This window comes from Enoplosus armatus, chromosome 2 (assembly GCF_043641665.1).
Source record: "Enoplosus armatus isolate fEnoArm2 chromosome 2, fEnoArm2.hap1, whole genome shotgun sequence".
Lineage (NCBI taxonomy): Eukaryota > Metazoa > Chordata > Actinopteri > Centrarchiformes > Enoplosidae > Enoplosus > Enoplosus armatus.
The window spans coordinates 26925154-26939864 of record NC_092181.1 but is presented as its reverse complement, the minus strand read 5'-3'; the positions used below and the strand labels follow the sequence as shown (position 1 = coordinate 26939864).

The 14711-nt window shown below is 46.4% G+C and overlaps 1 protein-coding gene across 1 annotated transcript in view; it reads right to left on the bottom strand.

Annotated features, from left to right (window-relative positions):
• Positions 1–14711, bottom strand: part of usp34 (ubiquitin specific peptidase 34) — a 48082-nt gene that overhangs the window by 17343 nt on the left and 16028 nt on the right. Inside the window, exons 7-38 of the mRNA XM_070915377.1 lie at positions 14370–14562; positions 13855–13916; positions 13403–13484; positions 13106–13198; positions 12429–12554; positions 12207–12336; positions 11619–11749; positions 11025–11233; positions 10518–10955; positions 9362–9576; positions 9117–9235; positions 8641–8768; positions 8326–8415; positions 8093–8188; positions 7694–7776; positions 6095–6249; positions 5166–5279; positions 4830–4929; positions 4352–4514; positions 4135–4261; positions 3655–3805; positions 3427–3527; positions 3095–3310; positions 2855–2980; positions 2541–2663; positions 2224–2307; positions 1936–2022; positions 1635–1835; positions 1471–1553; positions 1345–1385; positions 980–1104; positions 204–356 (exon numbers count right to left, since the gene is read on the bottom strand). Of these exons, the coding sequence (XP_070771478.1) occupies positions 204–356; positions 980–1104; positions 1345–1385; positions 1471–1553; positions 1635–1835; positions 1936–2022; positions 2224–2307; positions 2541–2663; positions 2855–2980; positions 3095–3310; positions 3427–3527; positions 3655–3805; positions 4135–4261; positions 4352–4514; positions 4830–4929; positions 5166–5279; positions 6095–6249; positions 7694–7776; positions 8093–8188; positions 8326–8415; positions 8641–8768; positions 9117–9235; positions 9362–9576; positions 10518–10955; positions 11025–11233; positions 11619–11749; positions 12207–12336; positions 12429–12554; positions 13106–13198; positions 13403–13484; positions 13855–13916; positions 14370–14562 (4345 nt within the window). The remainder of the gene's footprint in view (positions 1–203; positions 357–979; positions 1105–1344; positions 1386–1470; positions 1554–1634; positions 1836–1935; positions 2023–2223; positions 2308–2540; positions 2664–2854; positions 2981–3094; positions 3311–3426; positions 3528–3654; positions 3806–4134; positions 4262–4351; positions 4515–4829; positions 4930–5165; positions 5280–6094; positions 6250–7693; positions 7777–8092; positions 8189–8325; positions 8416–8640; positions 8769–9116; positions 9236–9361; positions 9577–10517; positions 10956–11024; positions 11234–11618; positions 11750–12206; positions 12337–12428; positions 12555–13105; positions 13199–13402; positions 13485–13854; positions 13917–14369; positions 14563–14711) is intronic.

Below are 14711 nucleotides of genomic sequence, written 5' to 3'. Positions count from 1 at the left end.
TCAGAAAACTCCACTGGGAACCAGAGTGTCCCGGTCTCTCCAGCATTAATCCCACCAGAGGGACAATGTCTCACAGAGACAGCCTGCTTTCACTGTAGCAAAGCTCAAATTGAGTCAGATCATCGTCCCTGAGGACTTCTGACACAGAGTGTAGCTTGCAGACGAGACTGCTGTACTTCCTGTACCATGTGTGTGAGACCCACCCTCAGCGGTTTGAGGGCCTGTGCGTCGGGCAGGAACTTGAGGAGCGTGGAGGCAGCTAGCAGCAGGAAGGATCTGTTGATGGACTCCCCTCCCTCCAAACCAGAGAGCGAGAGCTTGTAGAGGCCGTTACACGCCTCGTGTCTCACAGCCGGCTGAAAACAACAACAACAACGACGACAAAACGTTATGCAAATGTTCTTCTACAATTCATTTCTTCGCTCTCAACCACAGTCGTGAAGTCAACCTGCTGCTCGTTTTTGTTCCTGTAACTTTAACTTGGGTTCTCGCCTGTGCTCTTCTTCTGTGGTTAAGATCACACGACAGTACAGCTAAATATGAGCTCAGACTTGGTTCGGTATTCCTGCCACTGGCAGTTGCTGCCTCAGTATTCAGCTGGATCACACTTCAGGTTTGACATTGACAGCTTGCATGCAGAGCACCTGCTCTTGTGCATCAAATCAAGCGCTCCTTAGTCATAAAAGAAAATGTCTGATTTAAAGGATTAGTTCAACATTTTGTTTATTTGCAATACAATAACACTCATCTGTCTGATCTATATGAAACTGAAGCCAGCAACCAGTTAGCTTAGCTTAGCTCAAAGACTGGAAACAGCTAGCGTAACACGTTACATCTCATTTGTTAAGTTTTTTTTTACAGTTCTGTTTTTCTTTCTTAAGCAAACAAAGATATAAGGTGTTAATCAGTGCGCTTTAGAGGCGCTGGGAGGTGGCTTGGATCACTTGTGAGGGGCGTGAGGATGTTTGGAGCGGCTCACCTCGGGCACCAGCAGGGTAAGTTTCTTCAGCCAGTCATGAAGGTGCTCGCTGTCGGCCAGACTGGACTTCACCGTGGAGGAGCAGTGAGCCCAGCTCACCAGCAGCCACATGGAGTAGTGAGTCACTTGTGGGAAAGAAACATCACAGTCAAACATAACAGCTTCGATTGCTTTCTTTTTCTGCTTCAGGTCTCTTTTTGTTGTTTTCATTTGTTCTGGGGTGAGAGATGTTGAGACAGGTCATCCTTTCCTTCCTGCCTGCTTTATTTCCTTCCTTTGAGGATTCGACATTGATCATTGTGTGGAAATCTACATCATGAATGCCAAATGATGATCACGAATATAATTCTAGTTGAAGTTCTCACCTTCATGACGAGACCTGTGGTCGGACTGAGCCTTAAGAACTCTGTTGAACCAAAAGACAACATGTGAATTATACTTGATATATTTAGTATTTGAACACCAGAAGAATATTCTTTGTATTTTGTCACCTGTGTGCGAGGTTGTCGTAGGTGTAGGCCACGTTGATCAAACGCTGGATGAGGTTGGTACCCTGCACGAGGCTGAGGAACACCTGCGAACAACAGACCGATCAGCCGATGATCAGATCTCAGAATGTGGAAGGTAATCGCTGCTGCGACCAGCGAACATTTACCTCAGTCAGCCGAGGGATGTGGAGGCCTTTCCCGTGCTCTACCGTGGACTTGCGGGATTTGCCCGGCCACGCCCGTTTGCGTTGGCTGTCGGCGAGGCCGGACCAGGAGAAGACGTCGTGGTAGGCCAGATCCAGGTCCGCAGGGTCCACCGCAAACTGGCAGATCAACTTGAGCAGGCAGGCCAGGCAGTCCAGCAGCCACTGCAGAGGAGAGATTATAAGTGCAAATGAAGCCAAACCAGCTTACGTACGAGAAAACTTCCCCCGAAAATGTCACTGAAAAGGACCTAGTCTCTCTCACCACAGTCCAGGACTCCTGGTCTTTGGGCTCCAGGATGCCCGAGTTGAAGATCTCCAGGAGCAGCTGCAGGCCGCCAGACGAAACAAACTGCAGGAGAGAAAGAAAACGACTGAATCCAATTTACCGTTTTAAAATTCTTCACAAACACACCGACATGTTGTTACTGGTCAACTTTGGATTGTTTGTATGTTGTGGTTTTATTTACTTTATTTATCTTTACGTTAAATTTGAAAGACAGTAAAGTCAGAGAGACTGTGTGAGTTTCAGATGAGTGCTGCCGTGTTGTACCTTGCAGCTCCAGGTGTTCTTGCTGTTTTCTATCTGATCCTCACTGGAGTCGTCAGAGTCTGGATACAGATCACTGTAGCTGCCCTGGAAACACACACACACACACACGCAGTAAGATTTACAAACAGTTCAACCGAGTACCAAACACACAAGGAGGTACTTATTGTCAATGTGTGTTCAGGATTTCCGATTTCAGTTCTTTCAACTTATGTTTCTTAGAAATGTTTTTGTATTTTTTTATCTTTCCCACTTATTTACAAAGTTCAAAACTGTATGTCGATGGTTTTAAAAACAAAAACATTTTGTGTTTTTCTCACAGTGGACTCTCGGTGGATGCGTCGGTTGGGTTTGCCCAGAGCCTCGATGATCTCCAGAGCGTACAGCAGCTTGTGGGGACTTTTAATCCTCAGCAGCTCCTTCCAGCACAGACCCTCCCCATTCTACACACACAAGAACATGTTCAGTTATCGTCATCGTCTGTTTCATCCTCCTGTAGGTTTAGACATTGATCTGTGCATTCTCTTCTCTATGACTCTAGAAATAAACCTTTGCTGCTTAATTCTGAGGGACTGACACCAGAATTTGCTGTTCAGTTATCAGTCATGACAGTTTGGCGAGTGTGGCGACTGACCGTGTCGTCCGAGATGTTCTGGAAGGCCTGCAGCATCTTGGGACATGTAGGAAGCAGCATCAGCAGCTCCCAAACCCGACGAGACAGATTCTCTGCATGGAGGTGAAGCTCCTCACACCGCGCACTCTGCATGGACACACAAACACTTATTTCACTTTTGAGCTCATAATCTTTTTGTATCTTCAGGAGTGACATGTCGACGTAAGTTAGAACACAGTGTCCTCCATCAGTCACACCCACCTCGGGGTTTTCGTGGACCTTCTCTGTGCTGGGGCTGGGCGGTTTGAAGCAGGCCAGCATCTCCAGCAGGTCGAACAGCGTTGTGAGGTGCGGCTCCTGGAGGAGCAGCAGCATGGGGATGTGCTCCTTCTGGGGAGGAGGCAGGCAGGAGGCCGGCAGCTGGATGCCTTCCCCCTTCCTCTCCCTCCGCGGAGCTCCCAGAGACACAAACACCATCTGAGATCAAACAGACAAACGTCGTCTGTCAATTAAAATGATGGTACACAACTACAAGAACAGTTTTTACACAATCTGTTGCCAGATGATTAGAAGGACAGAAACCAGGCAGTCACCTGCATGTCCTTGAAGCCGAGCTCATGCAGAGTCTTCTCGTCGTAGTCTGTGGTCAACTCGTGGCCAGAGGAGATCATCCTGACTGGTCCCATCAAACCACCTGCAGGAGACAAGAGAGAGTTCACACACCAGCTCACAAAGACCAAGAAAGACCTGTTGACAGTGTGACAGATCCAGACATGTTTGTTTGTAGATAAATAACCAGGGCAGGATTTGCGGGAGCTGACCTGGGAAGTCTCCCGCCTGCCGGCCGCTCTGGCCGAACTCCTGCAGCTGAGCCTGCTGGTTCATCTGCTCCTTCTGCAGGTTCTCGTACCAGTGGGTCACCTCAGCTCGCAGGTCTGCCACCTGGTCGCTGGGATACATCTCGATCGTCATCTGCAGAGACACGCAGTATACGTAAAGGTTCAACCTACTGATGTAACACGTCGATAGTTACGTAAAAATGTCAATAAACTTTGGCTTCTTGAAAAATAAGAGAACATTCATGATGGCATTTCATAATTGGAAGCTTTAACATACAAGCATGAAAGATGACACAATATACAATCTTGTTATGTAGGACCAGTCAGATTTTGTTTTTAAACTGGCCTCACGGTTCTTCTCTGTTATCAGGGAGTAAATGTGTAACTTCACCATAATGTTTCAGTGTCAACGATTTCTAAGTGGAGATTGATGGTTTGTGGAGTCAAATGTAAATGTGTCACCTTGTCAGGAAGGCCGGCGGGCTGACAGACGATCCTGAGCGGCAGAGACTGTTTGTCGCTCAGAGCCTTCAGGTGGCTGCTGATCCCCGTCCCCTCGATCTGCCACTGCCGCAGGTGGTACGCAAACCTGAAGAATCAGTGTTGTCAAGACGCGTCTGAATGCGGTCAGTATTTACATTGATGCTGTATGAATTGATTTGTAAGACCGTGTGTGTACCTGCGTCGAAAGGCCTCCAGGTGTGTTTTGAGCATGAGCAGCCCCCTCTCGATGCTGGTCAGGCTGGAGTGGGCGTCCTTCTCCAGGTTGGCTGAAGCCATCAGCAGACTCTCCATGCACTTCCTGATAAACTCCTGCTCCTTCTCCAGGCCCGTCTTACCAGCTGGAGACGTCGACATACACACGAAGACACGATGAAGGACGAAACAAAGTCCGTGGTCACGAGGTAAAACTTTAAATTAACCTTTAAAGACATTTTCACTTTGACGTTAACAGCAGTTTTCTGTGTCATTGTGAAAAAAGCCACAGAAATCCATGTTCAAGTTATAAAATCTGAAACATTAGAAGGGTGTTAAATATCTGGTTTCGTGTCTCACTCACTCACTCACTCATACTCTGATATGAAAGTCAATATATTTGCATTGAGGTCTGTGAACGTTGTGAGTGGACTGAGTGTGAATGATGGCGGGAAACTAACCGTTGATGTAGTAGGAGTTGATGTACTGGATAGCGGCGCGGCTGATATCAGCAGACTGAGCTCTCAGAGCGATCCCCCACAGCTGGTCCATCCCACACAGCTGGAGACACACACACACACACACACACACACAGACAGGTCTGTCAGTCAACGCTCTGTCTACTCTGATCTAACTTCAGATGAGTGTTGTAACACGTCAGCATAGCTTTAGAGTCTCCAGATTGTCATTTTATCAACAGAAACAAATATTAAAGTTATTTAAGTTCTGTCAATCATATTATATATATATATCACATTTTTTAAGTAGCGTTTTGAAGCTCAGAGGAGTTTGTTTACCTCACAGCTGGAGGCGTTGTCCAGTGCGCTGGTGGCGAGGCGGGCCAGGTTACAGAGGTGTTGGAAGAGGTTGAGGCCCGTCATGCTGATCGTCTCTGGCTTCAGCTGAGGCATCTGGAGACGCACACAAACACAAACAGACCAACATCAACACACGGCTGCTCCAGCGAAGCTGATCAGGGCTCATTAGTGTGTTTCCACTCCAGATGAGATGATAAAACATCCAACAGAATAAATGTATGAGACAAACTGCTGCAGACCTTTTACTGACTACTGACTGAGAACAAGCTTTATTTGAAGAACTTTACAGCAGATGATTGACAGCTTCTCACAACTGATTTGTCTAACGCACCGCTCACTAGGCCCTCATTGTTTTTGTTTCTTTGAAGAAAAACATGGTGGCTGAAGGGACTATCCACCAAAATCCATTTCTAAATACGTTTGAGTTTAGAGTCTTGCAGTCGCAAAATCATGATTCAAATATATGTTGATAGTGTTTTATTAATTTCTAGTAGCAAAAACTGAGTTTGTGAGTCGAGTGTGTTTACATGCAATCTAGTATCCCGTTGTGTTTTATTCGATCCTATTCTGGATATGATGTTTGAATGGATGATGAGAGACCTGGTTACTCTGATTCTAACAGTATCATGATGTCTCACCATCTCTCTCTCATCTTTCAGTTTCTGAAACCAGGATATGATGTTTACATGCACAACACATAACAGGGATACTTGTGCACATGGAAACACACTCATTGAAGCTCCTTGCCAAGAACAAAACGTTCAAAATTCCCAGATAGAGGAAACCCTGCAACTGAAACTAGTTCATCCAGACTTTAAGGGAGATGTCAGATGTCGGACATGTTGTATAAACTTGTCATTGCTGTACATTGTGGCGTGTTTGTGTTTGTTTGTCCTCCCCGTCCCTACCTTCTCCAGGAAAAGGTGTTTGTAGGTCTCCATGCCCATAGCATGCTGGTCCTTGCTGCGGACCTGATTGAGGAACCAGTGCAGCGCGTCGTCGTAGCACTCGACGTCCTCCACCAGGCAGTGCCACAGGATGTCCACCTGCTCCAGACTCAGTCCTGAAAGACAGAGACACACGAGCTCAATCACTTGTAAGGACAGACTCCACGCCTTCTGTACTTAATACAACACAGACGGGGGGGGGGGAGCCTTCCCTCATTCTTCTATCATTTGTTTTCTTAGCATCCCTCCAGCTTTAATCATCGAGCTACTGCAGTGGTTCCCAACATGGGGGTGGGACCTCAAAAGGGGTCCCGAGGTGTGTATATAAAAGGTAATGATGACTGAAAGAAAGACAGTTAAAAGTCTCTCAGTTCTCAGTTTGATTTTCTTGTGAAACTGAACACTTTTACCTCTTTAGGCTTCTGAAATTCCTTCAAATGAAATAATCTGGGAAGGAAAAATCCCTTTAAACTCTAAACTCATGTCCACACTGGAGCCATGACCTGTGACATTACAAGTGGATTTGATTAACTGCTTAATTTTAAAGGGCCACAAGTCAAAAAGGATGGGAAGCACTGTGTTACTGTAACAAGAATATTTCTTCTGTGTCTTTGTGTCTAATTCTACAGTGATCTATAACTATACTTGTTTATGACACATTACACGCAAAGAAACTGAGATGGGAAGAAGTACGGACAAGATGAAAGAGGGATGAAGATAAATCAGACAAAAGAAAAAAACCTGTCGACCCCTGATACGGTAAGTTAATGTTGTTTTCTGAGTAAACAGGCACGAGAGGAAACATCCTGCTGTACTCCGGTACTGTCACATGTGTTAACTTCCCTGATATTCGAACTTCCGAAGAGAATTTATATCAAATTCTCAGACTTTTCTGGTCTGGACTGAAGTTCCACCAGGAAATACTGACAGCAACTACGTCTCTGACGCTGCACCATCTTGCTTTTGCTTTTTTGCAGTTAATGTTTGAGGAAGTGAAGCTTTAAAACAAAACTTGAATGATCGCCGCGGGTGATCAAACTGGGATAAATCTGGTAAACTACTACTAGAACCGGGTTATATTTTCTCCTCATCAGCGTTACGTCATTCTCTCTCGCACACAGACAGCGGGGGCATTGTTCTCTGTGGGGCAGCTCAGGTTGCATAATGAGGTCTATTTTAGCATCATTCCCCAAAGCCTCAAAGAGAAAACACACACGAAGAGTTCAGCTCCAAACTACTGTTGAAAATGCTTCTCGTAGGAAAACACACCAGTGTTTTTGCACATTTAAGCCAATTCTCTAAAAACCACATCCACTTTACACTGCTGCCCATTTTGAGTTGTAATGCGATTTTCCAACTTCCTGGGGAGTCACTGCTTCCTGCTCATTTCACTACAGCATGACGCCTGCCAAGACTTGAAAAGTGCTCTTCACTATCTTCAGCTGTGAAAACCAACGTAAACTACCTTTTTAGATGGACCCTTGTTAAGTATTTATACAATAAATCCTTTTTTTATCCAGACGAAGTTCTCTGAGCAGAATAAAAGAAAGTGAATCTTACTGAAGTGGTCTGGAGATCCCAGCGTGGAGAAGACGCAGGTGAGAAACTGTAGGCGGACCTGGACCTCCGCACTGTGGCTGTACCTGCAACGACACGTCAAAGGGAGACATGAAACATATGATTTTACTGACATCCATAACACCGTCATGAAGGTAAATGTCAGGGTTGCTCCTCTCTGTCTACCTTTGATGTCTTTTAGCTGTTTAACGTGGGTGATGATTGTCAACATGACTGAACCATTTAAAAACATGATGTTCGGGATAAATGTCTCACAGCTTGTGCTCAAGTTGAACTGAAGTTCACCTCAGTTTACCTCGGTTTGGCTTGTTGCAGCTCTGTCAGGCACTTTGTGATGAACCAGAACAGTGTGTGACTGAGGTGAAGGGCTGACAGACTTACAGTGCAAACTTGTGCAGGTGTTCTCGGACTTCCTGGATGTAGTGCTGCAGGTTGTCGAAGAACAGCTTCATCATGTGCAGCTCCTTCTCCGCCCACCTGACAGAAGCGACGAGCACATCGGTATCACATTCATGTCATTTGAAAATTCTGTATTGTAACAGAAGTTCAAAGAATATACTGAATGTACAGCTCGAGGTATCGAACACAGTGATCTGAACGTGGTTGCTACTTACATGGTGATCCAGTGAGTGTCGTAGCTGGAGCCAAACTGCTGAAAAGTGCCAAAAAGTTTGGGTAGTAGACGCAAGGAAACCACAACAGACCTGAGGGTAGAAGAAAAGCTCAGGGTCAAAAACAAGGATAAAAGAAAAGAAATGAAACTCTGAAAGTGTTCTGGAGATATTATTTTGTTGCTGTATGAGCAGTTTACAGACGGGGTCATAAAAGATGTTAAAGATGTCACAGCTCCGTGCAGCTTTCAGACATTCATTCTGTGTGTTCTTAACCGTTTGTTTGCGTACTAATGCTCTGGTAGGGGTCACTCTTACCTGTGGTGGGCTAAGTTGTCAAGGCACCCCTCGATGAAGCGCATTCGGATCTGTCGGTCAGTGAACCAACAGACAAGCGAACACAACAGCTTCTCTGCTTCATTAATCAGACCCTCAGACAGGTGAATCTAAAACACACACACACACAAATGAAAAGTGTGATCACACAGAAACACTGAGGCTGTCTGACGCACCGAACACCTCCGTATTTAAACACTTACAGGAATCTTCTAATGAGAAGAGTTATTATCTCCTCTCGTCATCGGAGATGAACAAACTAAACATTCAATGCGTGAAGAGACTAATAATGCAGTTATGAGCAAAGAGTGGCAAGAATCTGACTATTAAGACTGTTCCGTTAACGTCTTAAAAGTTATGTTTCTCACATGAAGGAAGGTCTCTGAACATGTGCGAACATTAAAAACGCTGAGATGTGTCTATAAAGAGAAGTTGGAGAGCTGGGTTTGAAGTCATACCGCGTCCTCGTCCTGCACCAGGTCCCACAGCAGCGTGTTGCCCTTCTTACAAACGTTGTCTAGGTTGATGTCAGTCACCGCGTGGCTGCTGGAGTACTGGTGCTTGTGGACGGCCGGACCTGCAGTAAAAGAGAGAATTCACAAAATGAGCTTCTCCGGTTCTTTGGCTGGTTGACCTTTATTTAGTCTATTGGTCAAAATAATCTGATTATTCCAAACTTTTCGAGGCCTTGAGTGTGGCTCACCTTGCACCAGGTGCTCATGGTAGATGGAGGCCAGGTTGGGGAGGTGCTGCTGCAGGTGGGAGCTGAGCTCGGCGTGGGAGTTGATCTGGACCAGCTCCTCCTCACAGCCCGACTCCTCGCCGTCAAAGTCGGCCATGTTCTTCTCGGACTTGGCGCTGACCTGGGAGCTGCTGCAGCTCACGTCGTCAGCACTCAGCATGTCCTCCACCATGGGACTGAGGGGGGGAAACAGGCCCATTAAAGATCATTCAACCAGCTCTATCACAACCTGAAATTACAGTTCAGATGAATTTAGATAAAAAGGCAACGGAATCATTGCAATCAACAACATTTCTGACACAAGATACTGAAAACAAGCGGCTTCATTTCCATGAAAATGGCTGTGAATATTCATGAACCCTGATGTTTTTAGTGACTTCCGGACCTTTCATCTAGCACCACCATGAGAACAAAATCTTTTTAATATACACATGAAAATAAAGAAAGGCTACAGGCAGAATACCACAAATATTCCTGAGCACATTCAAGCTCCCCAGAGGAAGAACTATTTTAATTTCAATGATGCTATGAGCTTTTCTCTCGTTCCACCTTCAGAACAGACCCGGCTCTCTGCAAAAGATCAGCAGCAGGATTGTTGTTTTCCAACAGAGGGAGTGAAGCCATTGTCTTGGGCTTAGCACGCCACTCTGATCTGATGGCTCAGCGCTGCACTCCAAGTTCAATCATTTCCAACTCTGACCTTGTTTGTAGGCAACCTTTAAATGTGCGACCAATGAAATGACAATGTCCTTGATGTAACCTGACAGCGACCTATGATGAACAAAAAAGTCAGGAAAGGTTTCATGCAAACAAACCTGAAATCGGGTCAGTTCTTTTGTGTTAAAATGAAACTTGGTATGCTATCAATTGGTATTTTCCTGATACCTGGCGCACATCAGTGACATAAAGCGTCTCTGTCCTTTGCCTCAGTATTCTGTGGCCCACTTTCCCGGGAGCACAGATCATGACACTGATTATGTGTCGTGGGTCTGATGGTAAAACCATCCGCATGTTGTTCATTTTGTTCAACATTTGCGATGAACACCGCCTGTGGGCGCCGCTTTAAACTCTGTTTCCTTGTAGGTGAACGAATGAACAGAGTTAATGGTGGCCTTACCCTTCATGATGGTGATGGTGATGATGGTGGTGGTGGTGGTGCTGGGGGCCAATGAAGCGCCGGCAGTTAAAGAGCTCACTGCCCATGGCCTCTCCCAGGAAGTCCCCGGGCCGCGGCAGGCACGGAGGCTCCTGAGGCCCCTGGACCATCTGTGAGGGGCCGATGTCTGGTGGCTGCTGCTGGGCCTCGGCCCCCTCGGGCCGAGCAGACGACGACGCAGAGCAGGCGTCCAACATCCTCATCCGGCCCTCCAATGATGTTGACGCTGTAACCATGACAGTAGAAGTCTCTGGGTTGAAGGGGAGACCCTTGGGCTTGGCCCCGCCCCCTGAACTACTGGGCCCCGCCCCCTGGCCCGGCCCCTCGCCGAGCGCCTCCCCCGCCTTCCTCTTTCTCGACTCCGTCTGCTCCCTGGGCTCCTTCTGCTGCCCGCCTTCAGCAGCCGACCGGTTCCCCTCGTCTTCGTCCTCTTCATCGTCGTCGTCATCCTCCTCATCATCTTCCTCTTCATCGTCCTCCTCCTCCTCCTTTAAGGCCTCGCTGTCCGCCATGTCGTCAGAGTGCATCTCGCTGCCGGGGCTCCCTGCTGATTGGCTGGCTCGGCTGGAGGCGGCCTCGTTGCTGGAAGCCTCGCTGCGGCCGCTGCTGCTGCCCGGCCCGCTGCTGCCTTCCTCCACGCTGTTGGCCGTCTCATCAGAGCTGCCCTGCATCGACTCCTGCGGAAACAACAGAGACAAAAAAAAGTTTCAAAGTTTACAGATTTAAGTATTTAAACTCAAGACGCAATGGGTTTTTTTATGGCTGCAACGTGTCACCAATGGAAATCTTCTAAGTCATCATTTTATGTAAAATAAAAACATATTTGGTAGCTTCAGAAACTTTGTATGAACAAAAACAAAACAGGTCCTTTCATTATTTAAAATGTCAGATATGCAGCTCAAATGTTTCAAGTGTGTCCAAAGGGGCAGTGAATCTACAGCTGCTGTGTTAATGACAGCTGAGATATTAACAAAATAAAACAGCAGGGATCCAAATCAGCATGACAGATAGTGTGTGTGTGTGTGTGTGTGTGTGTGTGTGTGTGTGTGTGTGTGTGTGTACCTCTGTGTCAGACAGCCTCTGCTGGCTCCTCTTGCTGCCAGTCATCATCTGGTCGTCCATCTCCATGTCGCTGCCTCCACTGTGTTGAGTGTCGCTGTTGTCACTGCTGTCCGGACTGGCAGCTGGTGAACCTGAGACCAGACAAGGAGACAGACTGAGAACCAGGAACCAGACTGAGAACTTCCTGTGGGAGGGAAATCAAACCTGCCACGCAAACATTTACAGTAGTCGTTCAGAGGGAAATCGGAGAAAACTCATCTGTTACTTTCACACTCTGCCTTATATTGCTGCCACTGTCACAGACTTCACTCTAAAACAAAACCAAAGTGCACTGGTGGAAAGTAACATTTACTTATATACTAAAGTACCTTAAAAGTGTACTTTTATGTCCATGTTGTACTACTTTAGGACTTTTACTTGTAGCAGAGTATCTCTACACTGTGGTACTGATACTTTTCCTGAAGTAAAAGATCTGAATACTTCTTCCACCGCTGCCAAAGTGTCGAGTCGGTCGTTGCTGAGACATTTCGAATGTAGCTCTTCAATTTCGATTCATCTGTCTGGAGCGGCACATAAATCCAGACTGACCTTTCTTGTTGCCCATGGGGATGTTGGTGTTGAGCAGGGAGGCGAAGGAGCTCTGTTTGGAGAGCTGGGCCTTGGCTGCCAGGGCGTTGTTCCACAGAGCCTTGATCAGCATGGAGGCCAGGTATAATGTCTGAGGACGAGAGGGAGACGCAGAAGTGTTTATCATAGAAATTCAACAACTTCAAATGCAACCGCCTGGTGTGTGTGTGTGTGTGTGTGTACCTGCTCGGTGTGGGCGCTGGGGTGCAGGCCTGACACCAGGTTGAGGACGTGGCGGAGAGGCACTGGGTCCAGGTTTTTGATGAGCGAAGGGAAAAGGTCGTGGATGTAACGGCTACAGTGTTTCAGCTAAAACACAAAACAAACATCATCATTTCATATTTGGAGAAAACACGAGTTCCTCGTTGACTTGACTGATCTGTATACAATATCATAATATACCAGGATAACATTTAAACAATCTAATATGGGTAAGAATGACATGACATTACATTATTATGATTAATTCAGTTGCATGTTTCTATAATCTTATCATTCTGCACCCATCAACAATCTAATCAACTGCAGTTTGCAAGCCGTTATCAATTCATGCCTACTAACTAGAGGACACGTGAGAATGCATTTACTGTTTCATTCTGATGGAGAACGTAACTGTTTATTGATCAACAAATCTTTATATTCTAATGAATATAAACACACACACAAACCTACACTATCTTATAATAAAAGGAATAATATTACAGCTCCAGAAAGACCAAGCTAGCCGGCTCATCACCTCGATGGTACTGATATAATGATGAATACTGTACGCTCCCTCAGGCGGCTCCACGCGCTAACAAACAGGCTAATGGAGTGGAATAAAGCTGCGTGCAGTCAGGTGTAAATCAGTCCCGTCTTACCTGAGCTGCAGCCCAAATACAGTCCACATGCTGCGTGCTGAGTCGGCCCTCTGCAGCCAAGAAGTTCAGGATCACTTGGCACTGTTTAATGATCTGGAAAACACACACAGACACACACAGGATCAGCAGCGCTCAGGGAAATTAAATTGACCTCCACTCTCCAGTGCTGCACTGCTGAAGTGAAGAAACTGGAGGAGCCAGTTTGCAATGAAGTCACAAAAGGAATATAAATCCTTGTGACTAATAACGTAACTAAAAGAATGTGTACGTTTCACATCAGTGGGTCAAAGGTCTCACCTCAATGTGCAAATTTGGTCCGAATATGTGCTCCACCACGTTGTTGTGGATCAGCCAGTCAGCTAGCTCCTTTGCTATGGACCTGGAGGGACGACGCCGAATCAGAATGACATGTTCAGGGACACTCAGTGAAGTAAGACACGTGTTAACCAGAGCTCAACATGCAGAGCAGAAAACTACAACCGTGTGTGCTGTGACACGGTGCATGCTGACTTTACCCCGGTAACAGGTGTAAAAAGTGACAGGAATGTGTCTTCTCCTTCCTCTAACCCTATTTATTCACATGTGGGAAACTGGACGGTGTAACTTTTTGAAGAAGTTGCACCATCTGAGAAAACTAACCTCTAGCCTAAAAATACAACTCAACACTGATAGATTATATCATCATTGAATTAAAGCATTTCTACATGGTTATACTGGCACCTTCGTGGCATCTGATCCCTTTCACTTACGTTTCTGTGTCGGACACCAGTGACTCGTTGTTGCAGACGTCGTTGAAGGTGTGGAGTTGGTTCTGAGGAAACACACACACACACATTCAATGACGAGAGAAGAAACAACGCATCGTGCATCTTTGTACGAGGTTATTTCCCATCAGTGCCATACCAAAACCTTCAAATTAAAAGAAGCAGACAAGCTGGCTCTGGGCTCTTATCATCGCTGTTGGGAAACACAGGTCAAATTATGTCTGGGGTCGTTATTGGCCTTAATGAATTCAATCAAATTAATCACAGAGAGGTCCCCCCCGGTCCACAGTCCTTACACTCATCAAATTCACTGATAGACGCTAAGTGGGAGACGGAAGGACTGAAACTCAAATTAAGAATACAGAATCAATCACAGAGGTCTCTCATAGGACGGTGAGATGCTGCTGTGACGAGCCCGGTCTAGACCCCCCGTTAAAAAGACCCTTTCGGCCTATCCCAAGTGACAGAGTGACTTCAGCCATGTTTGGAGGACGACTCACTGTGATTTGGCTGAGTCCTGCCAGCCTCATGGTGAGCGTGGGGGACATGAAGTATTTGAAGGCGAGGTCCAGGCTCTCCTTGTCGAAGCACAGCGCGCTGTCCAGCGGCTCCTTCACCGTGCTCCACATCAGGTCGGCCATGTTGCGCGCCGCGCTCTGCCGCAGCTCCTGGTCCGACAGCTTACACAGATACCTGCAGCCAGCATCCAAAATCCAAAGAGCTCACTCGTCAAAAGAGTTTGAGTTTCATGTACAAAAGTCATTGGATCTAAGTGTTAATAGACAGAATTAAGTACTGTGTTAAAGTCAGACTCGGAGTTTTAATTAAGCAGGATTAAACTC